Source organism: Leptosomus discolor, chromosome 9 (assembly GCF_034619465.1).
Source record: "Leptosomus discolor isolate bLepDis1 chromosome 9, bLepDis1.hap2, whole genome shotgun sequence".
Taxonomy (NCBI): Eukaryota; Metazoa; Chordata; class Aves; order Leptosomiformes; family Leptosomidae; genus Leptosomus; species Leptosomus discolor.
The window spans coordinates 29,021,868-29,039,769 of record NC_141399.1 but is presented as its reverse complement, the minus strand read 5'-3'; the positions used below and the strand labels follow the sequence as shown (position 1 = coordinate 29,039,769).

The 17,902-nt window shown below is 46.9% G+C and overlaps 1 protein-coding gene across 2 annotated transcripts in view; it reads right to left on the bottom strand.

Annotated features, from left to right (window-relative positions):
* DOCK11 (dedicator of cytokinesis 11) overlaps positions 1-17,902 on the bottom strand; it is an 84,956-nt gene that overhangs the window by 32,213 nt on the left and 34,841 nt on the right. For both annotated transcript variants that reach the window (XM_086469687.1, XM_086469688.1), the window contains exons 14-30: positions 17,002-17,084; positions 15,351-15,473; positions 15,093-15,169; positions 13,733-13,917; positions 13,563-13,628; positions 13,300-13,392; positions 12,777-12,900; positions 11,983-12,104; positions 11,443-11,529; positions 10,190-10,279; positions 8,588-8,706; positions 6,261-6,330; positions 6,056-6,181; positions 5,412-5,483; positions 3,738-3,884; positions 3,146-3,229; positions 2,616-2,727 (exon numbers count right to left, since the gene is read on the bottom strand). In XM_086469687.1, coding sequence (XP_086325813.1) covers positions 2,616-2,727; positions 3,146-3,229; positions 3,738-3,884; positions 5,412-5,483; positions 6,056-6,181; positions 6,261-6,330; positions 8,588-8,706; positions 10,190-10,279; positions 11,443-11,529; positions 11,983-12,104; positions 12,777-12,900; positions 13,300-13,392; positions 13,563-13,628; positions 13,733-13,917; positions 15,093-15,169; positions 15,351-15,473; positions 17,002-17,084 — 1,780 coding nt within the window. The remainder of the gene's footprint in view (positions 1-2,615; positions 2,728-3,145; positions 3,230-3,737; positions 3,885-5,411; positions 5,484-6,055; positions 6,182-6,260; positions 6,331-8,587; positions 8,707-10,189; positions 10,280-11,442; positions 11,530-11,982; positions 12,105-12,776; positions 12,901-13,299; positions 13,393-13,562; positions 13,629-13,732; positions 13,918-15,092; positions 15,170-15,350; positions 15,474-17,001; positions 17,085-17,902) is intronic.

Genomic DNA, 17,902 nt, shown 5'->3' with positions numbered 1-17,902 from the left:
ACTAATCAGAGCCACGACAGGCACCATTTGACTGTTGCTTTAAGCCTCCCAGAGGGATAACACCAAAGCTGTGTATTCTTCCCCCAAAGCTGTGCATTCTTCCCCCAAAGGGTACAAATGCTGCATGCTCAGCTCAGACTTTTTGAAAACCCCACAGGTGTGAAAGTTTTTCTGTGGTAAGGCAGGGTGCATACACACAGCATTGAAAATCCCAGTCAAAGGTTTCCAACAGCTCTGTGGCTGCAAAAGATATTTTTAAATCAACTGATTCATAAGTAGCATTTACTGGTTTGTGAAAGTCTGATTCAGAGGAAAGAGAAAGTAATCTGAAGCATTATCTAGCTTTCATTTTTTTTGTTAGTCATGTTAGCAAGTGCCTAAGTGTCACACTTCATGGTTATTTCATTAGCTGGATGCAAGCTAAGTGATTGGAAGTTGCGTATTTAATTTGACAGTAGTGGATTCAGTGATCCCAGCTGGACCTACCTACTGAAGTGAACCGTTCCACAGCAAATGAAAAAAAATCTAATTCATGTGTAAAAAGAAAAGGAACAAATAAAAAGACAGTAAAAATAAACAGGAATAAGTAACGCTCTAAATCTTGGAGAAACAGGACAGTACATCATGGTTTAACATTATCTGTAAGGCTATTGCTTAACTTCCAGCTTCTGTCAGTCTCTTGGTTTCTTTGCTATCACAAGATTGCAAAATCAATTCTGTGCTGCTGGCTGTGAGGACAGGCTCAGCGGTTTGCTCTGGCTGATGAAACACACGTCCCCCAGGTGAGGCAGCAAGGACAAAGACCAGCAACCAGCCCCTTCTTAGCTGAGATATTTCAGAGAAACTGCTCCAAGACGCAACACTCCAACAGTATGTGGTCACAGGGATGTGCTCTGCCTGCAGGCCTGTCTGCATCAGCTTCTGCTGCAGAAGCCCTCTTTATCCACCTTCCTGGGAGCTATTCCTTCTTCTCCCAGAAACAGAGCACTAGCGGGCTGGGCACATCCCCTCTCTTCATCCAAATAAGCTGATAAAGAGGTGAGGCATGCCAGCAGGATATCTCCTCAGTGAGGTGCACATCATACCTCCCAAACTCTAAGACAACTGTCCCCTGTCATCACAGGTCTGTCCATAAAACCAGACAAATTTGCAGTGGAGGTACATCACTACATGTCTCTACCATGGCAGGCAAAGCACAGGCACCATTGCAAAGGCACCTCTGCCACCTGAGGATAAGTTGCTCTATTGTCAAGAGATTTGTGTAAACCTCAGCTGGTAGGTCCTAGTGACAGTAAACCAGAGGAGGAAATACGAGCTGTTCTTACAGCTTTTCAGTTTAACCATCGCAAATGCAAAGGTGATTGTTAACCAAGAAAGAGCATCCTTATGTTATCATGCCACTAATAAGCAACAGGGAGGCACTGTGGTGGTGTTTTTCTCTTTCTCAGCCATTTCGAGCAGTGCACTTTGTTAAACTATGCCAGGGAAGCAGCCAAACTAATGTAAGTGTAAGAGATTAGCAGCTGTTCCGGAAAGCTCTGAGTGGTCAGAAACATACCAAAACAAGGGAAACTTCACTGTTACTGCTGCTTCTGCCATCTGGATGTGTGTGGAACCACTTTGGGACTTGTATGGCTTGCACCCTGAGGCACAACCAAACATCCCCTTGCCTCCCTCAGAAAAAAACCCACAGAATCATAAATCCACTGGGCTTTCACATAGGGGAATCCCAAACCTCACTCTCCTCTCCGATACTTGTCTTGGCCAGGCTATTAGCACCCAAACCTGCCAATCTTTACTTTATTTATCTAGCACAGATGAGAAATTGGGACCCAGAGAGAATGAGGCTACGCCTATAGCAGTCTAGAAAGCCAGCAAGGCATGCTGCTGGGCTCAGCACTGTGGTCCGCATTGTCATGGGCAGCAGAGCTGCAGCCATCCACACTTGCACAGTGCCTCAGTTCAGCCCCTTGCAAACCGCACCTGCCCTGTGGTGAGCAGCATCACGACCAAAGGGGACACAGTGTGACAGTGAGAGCAGCTTGGTACATGGTGGTGCCACAGTACATACGCACTAAGGATTTGCATGGGCTCAAGTTCTCTGCCGGCTGCCTTCAGCCCAGGTTTGAGTACAAGCTTGAATGCACTGTTCACCGATATACTCTTGCTCAAAATGAAAGCAGAAAGTAACCTAAATCACGTTCTTGTGGCCACAAAGGGAGCTGGCAGTGGAGCAATGAATTCACTCTGTTCTCCTGTATCTCCATTCTCTACAGCACCAATCAATGAGACACCCCACTTCTCAGGGGATTCTGACACTCATGGGAACAAAGGATTACACTTCCACAATTTGTGTGTGTACTGAAATAGGGGCAGTTTCTTCTGAATATTGTTAGTCCCGTGCAAACTTAAATATAGGAAATACTGAGAAGACTGTTTCACACCATTCTGGAGCAAAATTATGTAAAGCACCTAGAACAGCATCTTTTCCTGAGGTTAATGTAAATCAGGCTAACCAGGGCACAAATTTCCTTGACACCAAACCAAATTCTATCTGGTCAGAAGCCATCAAGATCAATAAAGTTTTCTAGCCAGTCTCTTGAGAAAGGACATACCTTGAACTCTTTGCAGCTTGGGTTTGGAAAAGGTCATTGGTAAGTTCAGAGGAATGTAGTGCTCATGATTGCAAATAGTTTGAAGAAATTCAAACTTGTATTCAACCAGCAGCTGACGAAAAAAAAGACAAACACAAACTACGTTTTCAGTTTGACTCATTTGCTTCCATTTCAATACCTTTGTTGCCAAAGGACTGGGGAATCTAAATAGCATTTGGTGAAACTCAGTAATAATTGGCAAATTTTCGTGTTGTTCCCCCTAAGTCTCAGCACATGCGGCTGTCACTTGGGACTTCTTTACGTTTTTCATCCAGAGTATTAACCAATCCCTCCTTTAGTTATGACTGTTTACATTGTTTTAAAGCTTAGCTGCATATAGGCTCTTGGCCCAAATAGGTCTCTGCCTCCAGAAGACTCTGCAGGAAGTGTCTAAAAGGCCTCCAAGAGTCGTACAAAATAATCACTACAGAGCTTTGACTGATGTAGATATGTACAATTGCAAACCACCTTTCAAGAAACATACTTCTTACCTTAGGGTCTTTTGGGCTGAATCCAGAAATGTAATCGTTTATCAAGTTAAAAACAAATCCTCTGTCCATAAAAGTCAGACAACGCTGGAGAAAAAAAAAGCAACACGTGACCAATCATTAAAAATAACGTGACCAATCATTAAAAATAAAAGCAATCATCCTAAATCATCTCCATACTACTGTCCTGACAGTAGCCAGATTTGATCCTCTGGGATGCTGCTGACTTTCCAAAATGTACTTGATCCTGTTTCTCTGAAACTATTTGGATGACCTTACTTAAGTCTCCAGTGGACAACAGAAATATTTAAAATGAGAGCACACGTATTTCCTTTCAGGTTTTGAACAGTTGCTAGGCATGACTAAAAACCTTTGATAACATATGGAGTATCACAGTATCTCTCTTGGAAAGAGAAAGTTTCTTTCCTAGGAAAGCTTATCCCTTCCAGAGTTTTCATCACTGAAGAAACCACAAAGATGATAAGTACAAACTCATTTGTTTGCTTGCTGCTTATTTCTAATTGTTTTTTGTTTTTTTGTTTTTTTGGTTTTTTTTCTCTGATAAAAGCCTGAGAGAAAGAAAGAAACTGCTGACCTTCAGGAAGCTAGCCAAGCTAAAGTTGACATTCCTGGACTCTTCAGGGATTTCATTATAGCGAATGGTCACGTGAGGAATGATGGCGAGCAGCAACGAATGCAGGGCGTGCTGGTAGGAGTCGGGGAACCGCTGGCCTCTGGGCAGCTAAAACCAAAAGCATGTCCTCAGTGCTGCAAGCCAGCAGCTGGGGAGAACTGAGCGCAGGCCCAAGTTTCCTCCAGCACTTGTTTATGTTGTTTCCTAATAAAACATTGGCACAAAGAAAGCACTGGCTGAAACTGCAGTAGCTAGTAATAGAAAAGACAGCTGTATGAGCCATAAGGAGATTTGGAAACTTTAAATTACAATTGAGAGTGTGTAACGGGTCTGCGTGGCAAGGTTTTGGTAGCGGGGGGGGGGGTTACAGGGGTGGCTTCTGTACGAAGCTGCTAGAAGTTTCCCCTATGTCAGATATAGCCAATGCCAGCCGGCTTTAAGATGGACCCGCCGCTGGCCAAGGCCGAGCCAAGCAGCGACAGCGTTTTTCGCCTCTGTGATAACGTATTTAAGAGAGTGAAAAAGTTGTTGCGCAGCAGTAATTGCAGCAAGTGAGAGGGGTGAGAATGTGTGAGAGAAACATCCTGCAGACACCGAGGTCAGTGAAGAAGGAGGGGGAGGAGATGCTCCAGACGCCGGAGCAGCGATTCCCCTGCAACCTGTGGTGAAGACCATGGTGAGGCAGGCTGTGCCCCTGCAGCCCATGGGCAGTGGAGCAGATGACTGCCTACACCCCGTGGAGGGCCCCCACGCCGGAGTAGGTGGATACCTGAAGGAAGCTGTGACCCCGTGGGAAGCCTGCACCGGAGCAGGCTCCTGGCAGGACCTGTGGCCCGTGGAGAGAGAGAAGCCCACGCTGGAGCAGGTTTGCTGCTGGTGGCCCCGTGAGGGGGGCTCACGCTGGAGCAGTCGGTTCCTGAAGGACTGCACACCATGGAGGAGACCCACGCTGGAGCAGTTCATGAAGGACTGAACCCGTGGGAAGGCTCACGCTGGAGAAGTCATGGAGGACTTTCTCCCGTGAGGGGGACCCCACATTGGAGCAGGGGAAATGTGTGAGGAGTCCTCCCCCTGAGGAGGAAGGAGCGGCAGAAAACAAGAGTGATGAACTGACCCCAACCCCCATTCCCCGTTTTCCCCCCTGTGCCGCTGAGGCGGGGAGGAGGGAGGAAAATCGGGATCAAAGTTATGCCCAGGAAAGGAGGGAGGGGTGGAGGGAAGGTGTTTTAAGATTTGGTTTTATTTCTCATTACTCCTCTCTGAGTTAATTAGTAATAAATTACATTTCCCTTCAGTTGAGTCTGTTTTGCCCATGACAGTAAATGCTGAGTGATCTCCCTGTCCTTATCTCAACCCCACAAGCCTGTTGTTATTTTTTTTTCCTCTCCTCTCTCCTGTCCAGTTAAGGAGGGGGAGTGATAGAGTGGCTTTGGTGGGCACCTGGCATTTTTTCACCACAGAGTGAAAAGGGGAAGAAGGGAAAAGTAAAGTACAAAAAAAGGAATGATCTGGCTAGCTGTTCAGTTTGTCAGGGTTTTTTTTAAATAAAGAGTTACATAATTTTTCAGAAAAACTTTTGGAGAACGTTTTGTTTTGATGGCTCTGTAATGCAGCATTGAAAAAATTGATTTTTACCTTGATTTTGTTTTCTTCCAGTAAGTACATTGCCATTGACTTCGCCAGTGCTTCAAAGAAAAACCACGAGTACTAGAATGAACAAACAATACTATTATTTTTCTTAGCAGGATTGAACATGTTTGACTATGTGGCGAAGCACTAGTGTGGGAGGGTGAGCTCACATTCAACTGGCATTTTGTGAGCACAGCTGTGCTCGCACAGCTACCTTGGCACGGGCGCCTTTGCTACCTGGCAGAGTTCTGCCAGCCTTGGGGTGGGAATAGCTCCATCCCCTCTGCATGCCAATGCATACCGCAAGGAGCCAGCAGAGTTTAGGGTGCAAGCCCTGCAAAGGCCCAGAGAGGAAGAAACTCAGTCTGCCTCCCATGAGTCACCCCTCATATGTGGCTTGAAGAAAATAGACAAAACTAGCGAAATTAAAAGCCTTTTGCTGTCTTCTGCCACAAGCCTTAACACAGTCAGGTTCCCTGCAAGAATTCATCTGTGTTGTAAGGGGAGAACCTCAAGGCTGTGGATGCAAGTTGCTACCCTGGTAGCTTTGCTCCTGCAGTGGGTTTGGATGGGTGAAAGTGTTTGGCTTTATACCAGACCCCCTTTTCCTTCTCTCCACCCTTGGAAGACAAGTGCCGACAATAGTTCACCTTGAGCAGCTTATTGATGGCTAGAAAATCTGCCGACTGCTTCAGGATCGTGGCCATGGAAAGGACCAGGATTTCATGGGTCATCTTTGCCTGTGTGACACTGGGTTTCTCAGCTCGAAAGACATACTGAGAAGCAAGAGGAACAGCATTAGCAGTGTGCCTGCTCCCAGCAGGGAGTTTTGCAGAGTGGTGTGTCATGACTGACCTTTATGAAGGAACGCAAGTAGTGGTCTAGACCTTCTTCATGACACTTGGACACAATGTGCAGAAGAACCCTGGGGAGAAATGTGGTTTGTGTTCAGCATGCAATGCGAGGGCAAGTTCCTCCAGCTCATGAAAACAGACACCACCTATATCCTATCCTGTTCAACCTCAAAAGCCTCACTGCTGGCATGGCCTGATTTGCAGAGAGCCAGTACTTGCAGGCTAGCACCCCTCGCAGCTCCTGTGGCTGCACCATCCTTGCTACAGCACAGCCCCTTGACAGAGTACTCAGAGCTGAGGTGGCCAAAGCCTCTTCTCCACTTTGGTGCTGGACCTGGTGTTGCCCAGAGAGCTGCCTTTAACTCTCAAGGCTCCCTGCACGAGGAGCTGATGTGGAGCATTTCTCTGTGGGGGACATAACCTATTCTTTGGTCTCTGTGCATGCTAGGATTAAAGCCTTCCACTACTTAAATTCACACTGCGGTGAGCATTAGGCACCTGAGCAATGCTCAGGTGTTAGATAAGTTGAAAACAAAAATATTAAGTTAATCTCCTCTGCACCTCGTTCTTCTTGGCTTTATCTATGGTCCTGCTATACGGAGAGGGAGCCCACTTGCCCCACCTGCACAGATTCACGCTACAGGTTCATCCACACTGTACAGCTTATCATGTGTTGAGTCTGTCCTCACTGGGAGCCCTTTCCTAATGAGAATACAAGCGACAATGAACAACTATTACATCAAGTCTACAAAATGAACACAAAAACCCCACAGAATCTCTGCGGAAGTGGGGAAAAAAATTCTTCATCGTTGTAATACTGATACTTTCCTGCACCCTCTCAATTTATTAATTCTGGAAGGGTCTTTTTTTACTGAATTTACATTATATGCTCCTTGTTACACGCATTGGATTATTTTTGGACTGTTGCCTTGCATTTCACTAAGGACCAGCAGACCCTGGAGAACATACCAGCCCTCTGGAAGCATTCCAAGAGGCTGATGAAGGCAGCAAGCGCCTTGTTTCCCCAGCCAACATTAGGGATTTACGTTCCAGTCCCAGCCAGAGGGAACAACAAACTATTGCACTTTGTCACAGACCCCACAGGCCAAACCACAGGGAGGAATTTACAAGCCATTTATCAGATAACCTGGGTTTTAAATTTCACTCTGAAAGTCTGGATGAGAAAACAGTTGTCTTTACACAGAAAGTTATGGACAAATTGAAAAGCATTAGGCCAAGCTTTGAAAAGTGAAGGTGGGAGCTGGTCACCCAGCAGGTAGCTGCGGTCACTTATTCCCCTGTCCTTGCCCCCTGGTGATTCAACCAGAAAGGGACTACAGTGCTCCGCACAGAAGTCCCCACAACTTGCACCACACGACACAGCACCGTGACTGCAATGGGCCCCGCAGCCCTGGGGGACCAGGGCTCAGCCTCTGACGGACCAGGGCTCAGCCTCTGACCTCTGGTTTCATGGGAGCGAGATGCTTTTGGTACATGAATGCATGGTACCTCCTGGAGTCAGAGGAAGATCTCCACGGAGTGGCATCCAGCATCCCCCTTTGCACTGCAGTGCTTCAGAGAGGAAGAACCACGGGAGGAAGATGGATGGTTTAATGCATCCATCAGTTTAGGAGTGCCATGGCCAGGGCTAGGCAGAGAAGGTGCTTTTCACCACCTTTTTCTCTCTTTGGACCGCGCACAAGCCTGCACACAGCAGAAACTCTCGGCGGGGACCAGGCGCTGGCCGGTGCTGCCCTCTTGGGGCTGCAGGCATGGCAGAGCATCGCTGAACAACCCACCGCCTGCTTCGGGCCGTTCATCCCAAGCCAACACGGATGTAGTGGCTACTTCTGCAGCCTAACGGACCCAGCTCTGGGGGATTTTTAGCAACACGTTTGGCACAGGGCACTGGTGCGCAGGGGTGAGACCAGGGCACTGCTCCCGTGGGGAAACCACATCTGCTGTCTGCAGCTGGGATGCGCCCGGCAGCTCTGGAGCCTTTTGATGCCCCAATAACTTGGCTCTCAGAGCCAGCCCCACCAGCTAACTCTTTTTCTTTTGAAAAACAAACCAGGAGTAACTTTAAAGTACCACATTTTTCCCCATGCAGCTCCCAGGACAAGGGCTCCACAATGCCCCATGCCACCCAGCCATGCTAGGGCAAGACCGCTGCTGGTATTTCAAGCACAAACACACAGGCAAGCAGCAGTGGGCAGCCAGTGATGTCACTTAGCACCTTGTACTGGGAAACCACACCCTGCTTTGCACTGTAGTTTGTGGATTTGTGTTTGTAACTGAAGAAAACCAGATGGTTTAACAGACACTCACATGGTGCAGTTGACAGCTACTTCATCTTCCTGGGTCACATTTGTAAGGACTCTAAATAGTTGCATAAGAATTACAGGTAGAAACTGAATCATTACTTGGATCTCCATGGCGTGCAAACACTAAAACAAATGTTCAAAACACAGACACTTTTAGTTCAACATTTTGCAGATGTTAAATATTTATAGCCCACAGACATTTCTGTGGCAACAGGACAGGCATCAGCAAATGCTTCAGGGCGTGGGCTTCACCCCACCAGAGGACAGGAGAACTTGGACCCACAGCAGCACTCACTGCCTGCCTTCCAGCTGACAGATCCCAGCTGCATGCCTTCAGGGAGCAACATGAATCACTCATGACAGGTATTAATCCTCCTCTCAGATGTGCCCAGGCAGCTATGACTTAATGTGAGGTCACATGCTATGATTTGACCCCAATCACCCAGAATTTAAGGCTGAAGTTTCGCTCCCAATTCTTCTTATGAATTGTGACAGTTTTTTGAAGCGACTACATCCCATTTTCACAAATGTCTTTGGAGCATGGAAACCTGACGCTTGATGACTTGCAGTGAGATCTTCCTTCAAAGAGTGCAGCTTGCTGTCAGAAAAGGGATTTAAGTGACTTGGTGAAGGTCGAGATCATCTGGTGCATACACTCTCCACCCATCTCATAGACCTCTTTTGACTGAATATCACGATACGAGTCTAGAACAGACAGTGCATTTCATTTTCAGTTTCCAATCCTGCGAATCTAATGAAAGGCTCTTAATTCCGTATCTAGTTATTTAAATTACTGAAGTTATTGAGGTATTGGTGGTTAAGAAGCCCTCACTTGTGGTTAGCATGTAAACGTCTCCCTGTCTGCAGGCTGCAGCAAGGTCTCTCTGGCTGGGCAGAGCTGTGACCTACCCAGCCCCTTGATGAATTTTAGTGCTTGGCTTCAAAATCTGCCATCGTTTCTATTTCTTAAAATATTTATACTTTATCTGAAACACACCCAGTAACTGTGTGATGATAAATCCCCACCACTGGAAGCGGAGCTGTTGCTACGGCAGCACTCTCAAAAACAGGCAGTTATGGAAGGAAACAACGACAGTAAACAGCCAAGAAACATATTCCCTACAGAAGCCTTTGCTGGACCTGCTCCGAGGCCCTTACTCATGCTGCAGCGATTGCCAAAAAGTTGGGTCTGGGTCATAGGTCATCTGTGGTCAAATTTAACTGACTGATAATCTCACAGACCTCTTTCAGCCTGAAAAAAAATCCTGTTTTGAATGGATAATCCTGAGAACAAGGAATTGTGCTACAGTTTAGAGGTTTGAATCAGATCTAGGGCAGCAGGGGAGGAGTGTGTGAGCCCACCAGGAGGAGGGTTTGCCATAAGCACGGCAGAGCGATACCGACTACTTGTTTTTCCTGCTGTGAAAGGTAGTGGGAAGAAGCACACAGACAGAAGACAGCCATGTCAGTAAGCAAAGGTAAGAATACTGCAAAATACACCAGTCCCAGCACTGCAGTAAGCGTGTGCTTCGACAGCGCAGGGGTCTGGGTATTTACTCATGGTCTGTAAAAACACAAATGAAGCCCACCGACAGGCACTGTTCACCTTTAGGTATTTAACAAGCTCTCCTGGGACTTCCTTAGCTCCCGCCTGAACCAGCTGGCAGTACTGGAAGAATTTGTGCAAGTGCATGTCCTGGAAGAGACAAACAAGTTCAGTGCAGCAGCCTCAGTACTCATCAACCCCTACTCTGCTGACTTACCTGCGGCAGTAGGTCATGTCCCTAGCAAGCTCCATGTCACTACCAGTGGCACTCTTGGTCCCCAGCTGCCATCTCCCAGGACTACAGCACTGCTGCCTGCCTTTTCCAAAGTACTCAGCCACTGCCTATTCCCTGGCTCCCAACTAATCTCCAGATTAAGCACAAAACTGCCGCAGTTAAAATTCTCCTACGGCTGCACTACCCTGGGCCCTAATCCCCATCCAACACTGGCCTGGAGGAGTGGGACTCTCTCAGCTGCGACCCTTCGAGACTGCCTTACCATCTGCCTCACCAATCTCCTACTGTCCATCTGAGGCACACTTCCCTTCCCATTCCTCTCCCTCCTTCTCCTCAGTTAAATTTAATTACTGGGTTATTTAACCCTGAAAAGCATCTGGGAATGTAATTTGGTGAGGAGTAGAACTATTGTGCTGTACAGAATCAGTAAGACCCTAAAACAAATTTAGATGATGCTGAAAGTGAGTTGCTGTGAATGTAAATATAGGTGATTACATCCAGCACAGGACAACAAGTCCTGCCAAGAGCATTTCCCCATGAGCAGCAGTGACAGGAGGTGCTCCAGAGCATGTGCTGGGGATTTTTGCTGCACATCATGTGAAGCTTGGGGAAGTCCATCACCACCATAAGACCGCAGAAGACATGAGGACTTGGTAAAACAATCTGAACTGGTTTCAAAGGGAAATCAGCACTCTTGTTTTCTTGTGTCTGCTGTTGTCAGAAAGCTTTTTTATAAAAACTTAATAAACAGTCTAATATTTGGGCAAATCTCTCATTTCCACCTCTCCTTTCTATCACCAAAGCAACTCTTTTGCTTAAATATTTCCAGTTACAGTGCAATTGCCCAAGAAAACATAGCCTCTCCATATACTCACTCACTCACACAACCGTCTCATCACATCCAGACAAAGGAGCAGATCCCTGCAAGTATCCCAGACCTGCTGCTACAGAAGTATCTCAGCGCTGCTCTGCAAACACAGCTACCTCTTTCCCACAGCACCTACAGCATAGCAGTAGCAGAGATACAGCAATCACTTCCTCTACATTTGTGTCTTTAAGGGTGAGGTGCTCAACTTACCTGGGTGTAAATGGTTGAGTCCAAATGGATTCTGATTTTAAACAGCGGCTTTGCTCCATCCACCCACTTTGCATCCACACTGGGCTGCTGTGAACAGACAACATTCAAGTACTTGGTTTTGGACTGTGGTGAGAAGGTGGCTCTGTGCAGCCAGACATATGGTCAGAAGGTATGGGTTGGGGTGGAAGAACGGTTTCCCCCCCAGCACAAACAGCAGTGACCTGACTGCAGCCACGGCAGGGCAGAGGGGTCCCTGCGAGAATGCGCACACAGAGCATGTGCCCACTTCCCTGCTCTGCACCACCTGCAACAGCCCAGCGCAGCCTGCCAAAAAATATTCTCTGCAACCTACATAACCACAGAAAGTGGAATTACAAGTGTCCTGTCTCCCACCTCTAAGAACCTCAAGCTTTGGGGGCTGCCCTGCAGTAAGGATCTTTCCAGCTGAGCAGAGCACCAACAGAAGCCCAGAATTTACAGTGGTAACAAATGCTCAGCTTTCGTCTTCCTTTTTAAGTCCATTTTAAATGGCCTTCCTACCCTTCGTGACTCTGTGTCTCCAAGACCCAGGTAGCCAGGTGGAAGGTTGGACGAAACTGGCAAATGCCGCTCCAGGGTGACAATCCGTCCATCCTTCAGCAATGGGACCCAGGCGTATCCCACTGTGGAGGCAACCAGTGGACCAGAGTTAACAGACACACAGTGATATGCGTTCAGCTCAAGCTCCCAAAAGAACTGTGTCTCATCCTAAGAAGATGAAACTCACAGTTGTGCAAGCAGCTTCAAAAAGGCTGGGACTGACCACATCAGCCCTGTTAAAGTATGTGGTGACTTGGCGAATGAAATTCAGACACAGCACAACCAAGATCAGGAGTGGGTTTGAGGGGCAGAAACAGTGTGTCAGCCATGGTTGTGCATCATGATGAGGGTCCTTCAGTCGCCTGAGGACTGACTGAATAGAGAGGCATCCCAACCACTGGGACCTGGGTGTGCTCAGTCTCTTACACATACCTGATGTTGACAGGATTGGCCCCCGAGGCCCTGATCTTGCATCAAGTTTTTGTGGTGATTTGACTACAACAGCCCATTCACACAAGCCAAGTCAAGAACACGTAGAAACAGCTGTCCGATTGCAGCAAAAATTTGAGCTTTAGTATACACTAAAAACATGATTTTTTTTTTCCAGTTCAGACCTAGGTTGTATTAGGCTGCTTTCAAAAAAGAAAATTCAGATAGGCTAGTACTTTAATCAAACAGTTTTTCATGTCCCTACATTCATTTTATCTTGGACCATTCCAACATTCCAACAGAAGTAATTTAAGCACTGAACATACCTTGAGTTTCAACGGTGTCCTGTTTTTTCGATGTTGCCTTTGTATTAATTTCACAGCTGACATGATAGAAGGTGAAAAGCAAATGATGCTTTTGATGGAGGTGAATTGGAAGCTCAATTTTAATCTAAAATGATATCATGAGATAAGACTGTATTTTTAGTTGTGGAGTAATATTTTAAGTTCTATTTTATTTCGCAAATGCTATGTTGCATGCGGTTACACAAGACACATCCCTAACCATCTTAAATAACTCCCGGCTAACATTTTCATCACATTTGTGCATTACTTCTTAATGGGGGTGTGTGATTGGAGTGCACAAAGCGTGACAGTAAAGACAGCAGAAAACAAACTGGAATTAAAAATTGACGAAGTCTCTGGCTTTGCTGAGCGTTTCTCCTGAGGCAAAGGGCTGGTGATTATTTTTACCCATATTTCACCCAGCCCTGGAAAAAGATATCCTGAAAGGCCCCTTGGTTTTGTAGCACCCAGGAAAATCTGTTATTTTCCACCATTTTGGTTTTACCTCGTCGTAGAACTCTGGACTCTGGTTGTGATGCAGCACAGCAGCGTATGCGTTTGCGATCAGCAGATGGCCTCTGGGTTTGCCATATATACACTGGAAACACAGATGAAGAGCTGAATTCAGGGTTGCTGCCACCCTAAATTAGCCAGCTAAATTAAAGCATAGAGTGTGCAAACTCCGTGCTTTCCCATTGTCCTGCTCAGCCTGGCTGGCAAACTGTACACAGCAGTGAGCAAATAGCAGCCCCATTAACAGGTACCCACCTTTAACGGCCTGGCATCAGCTTCATCTGAATCCCTGAACTCAACACAGACAGCAATATTCCTTGCCTGAAATGGGGGAGAACAGGAGGATGACCCATTGCTACAGGTCAGCAGCCTCACCACAGACCACGCTGAGTCTGGCTGCAGCCTGCTCTCTCCTAGTTGCTCACCTTTGCAAACACCTTCTGGTTCTCATACTTCAAATGCAAGGGGTAGACGTAGAGGTGGTTTTTGTAGACAGTGAAGGGATAACAGTATTTTGCAACTTCTGGGACAAGCTCCTCCACTTCAACTGCAATGTCCTCACAGCTCTTCTCAAAAGGCTTTATAGGAATATAAGAAGCCGTCACACAATCTAGAAGAGAAGGAAAGCCTGTATAAGTGCACGCCCCACAAACATGGGAATTACAGCCCACGTGAAAGGGAATTTGTGGGTCTGACACTTTGCCATTGCTCTCAAGCATCCCATTTTCTTCACATCAGAGGATTCTGTGTGTTGACCGGAAGGACTTGGACCACGCCCCCTGAAACAATTAAGGGAAAATTTTCTCCTTGATCATGAACATCTGTGGTCCCCAACTGCACTAGCAATACTGAGAAAAGATGGGTGCACAGGCACCACAAGGCTCTGCTCTCCTTGCCAGGGGGGACTGCAGAAGTGGCACTTTCCTGTAGCTCTGGGCAAAGTCAAAGGGTCTCGTGAATGACCCATGTCTGGCTAGGGACAGCCATTCTGCCCAGAAACTGCACCTTGAGTCTTCCAGGAATTTGACCCATTAAGTTACTGTTTTATAAGTCATGCAAACACCACCAGTGAAGCAGACAGGCTACCGAGATGACGTCTTTGAGACAACTTTGAGACTGATGTCTCAAAGTGCGTCAGCCCCACTGCATCAGTCCTTTTCCACTCTCTGTTTCAGAAAGATGTTTGACGATTATGTTGCCTCCAAATACCAGTGCACAAGCCCTGCCTAATTCACTGAGACTCACATCTACCACGAGGGAGTGTTCATCTCAAATGATGGCCTCTCAAAGAACAGAAAAAAAATAAGACCACTACAAAAGCCTTTTGGACGGGGGACCAGACTACAGAATCTGTGACAGGAGCTGCCAAAGGCCCATGGAATGACACTGAACACATCACAAGTCCTCTCTTTGCCTCAGTTTCTTTAATACAAAGCAAAGACTCACACTGACCATGTTTATTAAGCCCTCTGGTGTTATGGATTAAAAATATACAAGATTGGTGTAATAATAACAACAAAAGCAGGCAGGTGGCTTCCTTTAGATTTAGTATGTGATGGACTAACTGCAAAGCAGGTGCACCCCTCAGGTAAGTCTCTGCACTTGGACCACATTCCTCCAAGAATCCATCAAAAAGACTTAAAAGTCAGCAGTTGTGCTGAATTACTCATTTCTCATTGCAGCCCTGACATACTCTTGTTAATGAAACAGCAAAACTCCCCATAAAAGCATGAACTCCTGAGGCTAGAGCCATCAGCATTTTTTTTTAAGATCCAAGATCCTTACTTGTGAAGTCTAGCGGGATGTCTTTGATGACGATATTTAACTGGGCTGGAATGACCTGCAGTTTTGTCTTCTCTGGTCTGCATTAGGGAGAAAGGGACAAGAGTGTGAACCTTGAAAGCTCAGGTGCTGAACACATCAGCAGCACTTTTTGTTACCCTCTGAGTATTTTAGAAATTGTCATCTCATGCTTACACTTAACTGTTTAAAAATGTGTATTAAAATGCCTGCTCAACCTCTGCACCAGTCTCTTACACTTACTTCTTATACTCTGCTAAAAGCTTCAGCATATCTTCATTTGAGATTTTGCTGCTGTCTTGCTTGTACAGAGGTGAGAATTTTCCTTCAGCATCGAGAGTTCCCTGGGAGTCTTTGAAAACTGGTCTGCAGAAAAGAAGAGAAACATTTCTTAAATGTTGGTAAATATGCAGATGTTGAGGTTTTTGACACATCAGGCTGAAGGGCAGTTTATCAGGTGAGAGGTTCACTGGCCTGTGACTGCTCTGAACACCACCAGACTTATCTAATCACTCTCCCATCCTCACGTGGTGCTTAGACACTACACAGACTGCAATCGACCATGTCACATAAAACTACACACGACATCACCCATTTCCCTTCTCTCCAGCCAGGTGAGAAGGACACACCCAGCCCAGTTCCAAGCCTGGTCCACAATTATGAACCCCCTTCAGTTCCATTCCAATTACACCAAGTGATAAAGTATCTTCCTAGTTGCACATGGGGTCAGAGGACTGAAATCCTCCTAGGAAAGGAGTGTGTAACGACGACCAGTCTCAGGACATATATCAGCTTCCTCCTGAACCCAGAGCAGGAGACTGGACTGCCCTGGAGGAATACCGGCATCCTTGCCTTTACTATAAAGGCTGTGGGGAGCTGTGTGTGTATAGTAAGAACATTAAAGCATCCGTATTCCCTTTCTGTCCAAACACCTTCCTCTGAAATCCACATGGAAACCACTCCAGGGATGCAGAGCAACTCAGCTTCCCACACCAGGCCACTCAACTCCTTCCTCTCTAAATGCAGCTCTTTACCCAGCAGGAACAAATCTGAAGCCCATCAAAGTCAATGCCCACACAGAGCCTACCGTTAGGCTGAGGCACCACATGAAAGAGGGCTGAGGCACTACGCAGCCTGTGTGCTGGCTCCCAGGAGCAAGCCGCATTCCAGAAACACCATCTTGAAGCTGAGCAGCCAGTGTCACAGAAAAAAACAGCTCAACGGATTTGCAAGCCACATACCACCAAATGCCAGCCCCCTGTGACAGTCATCTGGTGTTCCCATGTCATTACCATCCTTTTTGTCAGCACCAAAGAGCAATTTAGCAACAGGAGGCAGTGCCAGAGGGATGAACTCACCTTCAGGTCTTCTGATGTGAGATTTAAGCGAGCTAGTGCTGAGGTACTTTATCGGTCCCAGTAAAAGAATAGTGAGGGAATGGGATCACTGTCTCCAGTCATTCCCAAGAACATTAATTAAAGCAGAGTCTAAGATGGGAGACAAACCCAAGTTGATTGCCACCACCAAGCCAGGAGGTCCTCCACTCTATTCCTGTCCCTGGCAATGGCTGGTGACAGGAGGGAATTTCTGCGCCAATTCCCGCGGTAGCACAGGACGGTGTAATTCATCCCCAGGAATGTTTTGTCCTGATAGCAGTAGCTACAGGTCAGCAGGAAGGTTACTGTCTTCCCAGCACTGTTTACTTTTCAGTATTTTGTTTCTAATTCTAGATAGAGCATTTCAGGCCAGTCCCCATTCAGCTTGGGAACTGGAGCCAGATCCTGCCCTCGGCTGCAACTTCACTTGGCCCTTCGCCCGCTCAGCCAGATCGTGTCCTGGATAACTCGCAGCAGCAGCTCCTGCCACAGCCAAAGCGCAGTCCGAGGTGACTCACCTGGCAGCCCACCCAAAGGGCATCCTGTACTGCCCCAGACGGCTGCACACCTGCTTGGCCACCTTATGGACCTTCTGGGCAGTCTGCAAAACACAAGAGAGGTCAGTGTGTGCCACAGCTTCCACACTGTCCTGGAAAAGGAGTAAAGACCGCTGCATTCTCCAGGGAGAAGAAACTCTCATACTCCACAACGCACAGCTCCCCAGGCACACAGGCAGCAGTCGTTGAAGCAGCTGATAGACATCCCCGTCTGTCACTTCACACCATCCACATTTATTACATTTGCAAAGCAATAGGAAACATGTTGTCGGCACAGCTGTATCAAAGCTCCTCTTGATTCTGCATTAAACTGTCAGGATATTAGTATTTTGTTTTCCAAAGGTTATTAGTTTATTTTCCAAAACTGACTGTAATTGCCTCATCCTATACAGACTTACAAAGTGTGCTGAGGGAATGCCATCACATACTACGTGTTCCATACATTGATTTTCCAGGGATTAATTTGGATTGGCTGCAGCAAGACAGCATCAGCTCTGCCTGGCATGCAGAAACTGATGCCAGCAGTACCAAGGCCCGTCCCTGACCACCCTTTGCATCAGTTTCCCCATATGATCATGGCACTCTGTATGGAGCAAGATAGAGGAAAAGTAAGCAGAATAAAGGGTGAAGCCTATGTTCTGCTGTTACTAAAACATCACTGTTCCCAGCAGGAGTGAGCCAGGGCCAGTCCAAGACACTGTGCGTGGCATCATGTAGCAGTGCAGCCTATTTCTCTGGGGATGAAGCGTCCTAATTTTTTGCTGTCAGCCAAGGCTTTGCCTTGTTGAAGTGTAATGGGAAATGGTCCCTCTGCCCCAACTGCTTGGCTCTTTCTAAAAATCCTCTTCCTCTTTCTGGGGGA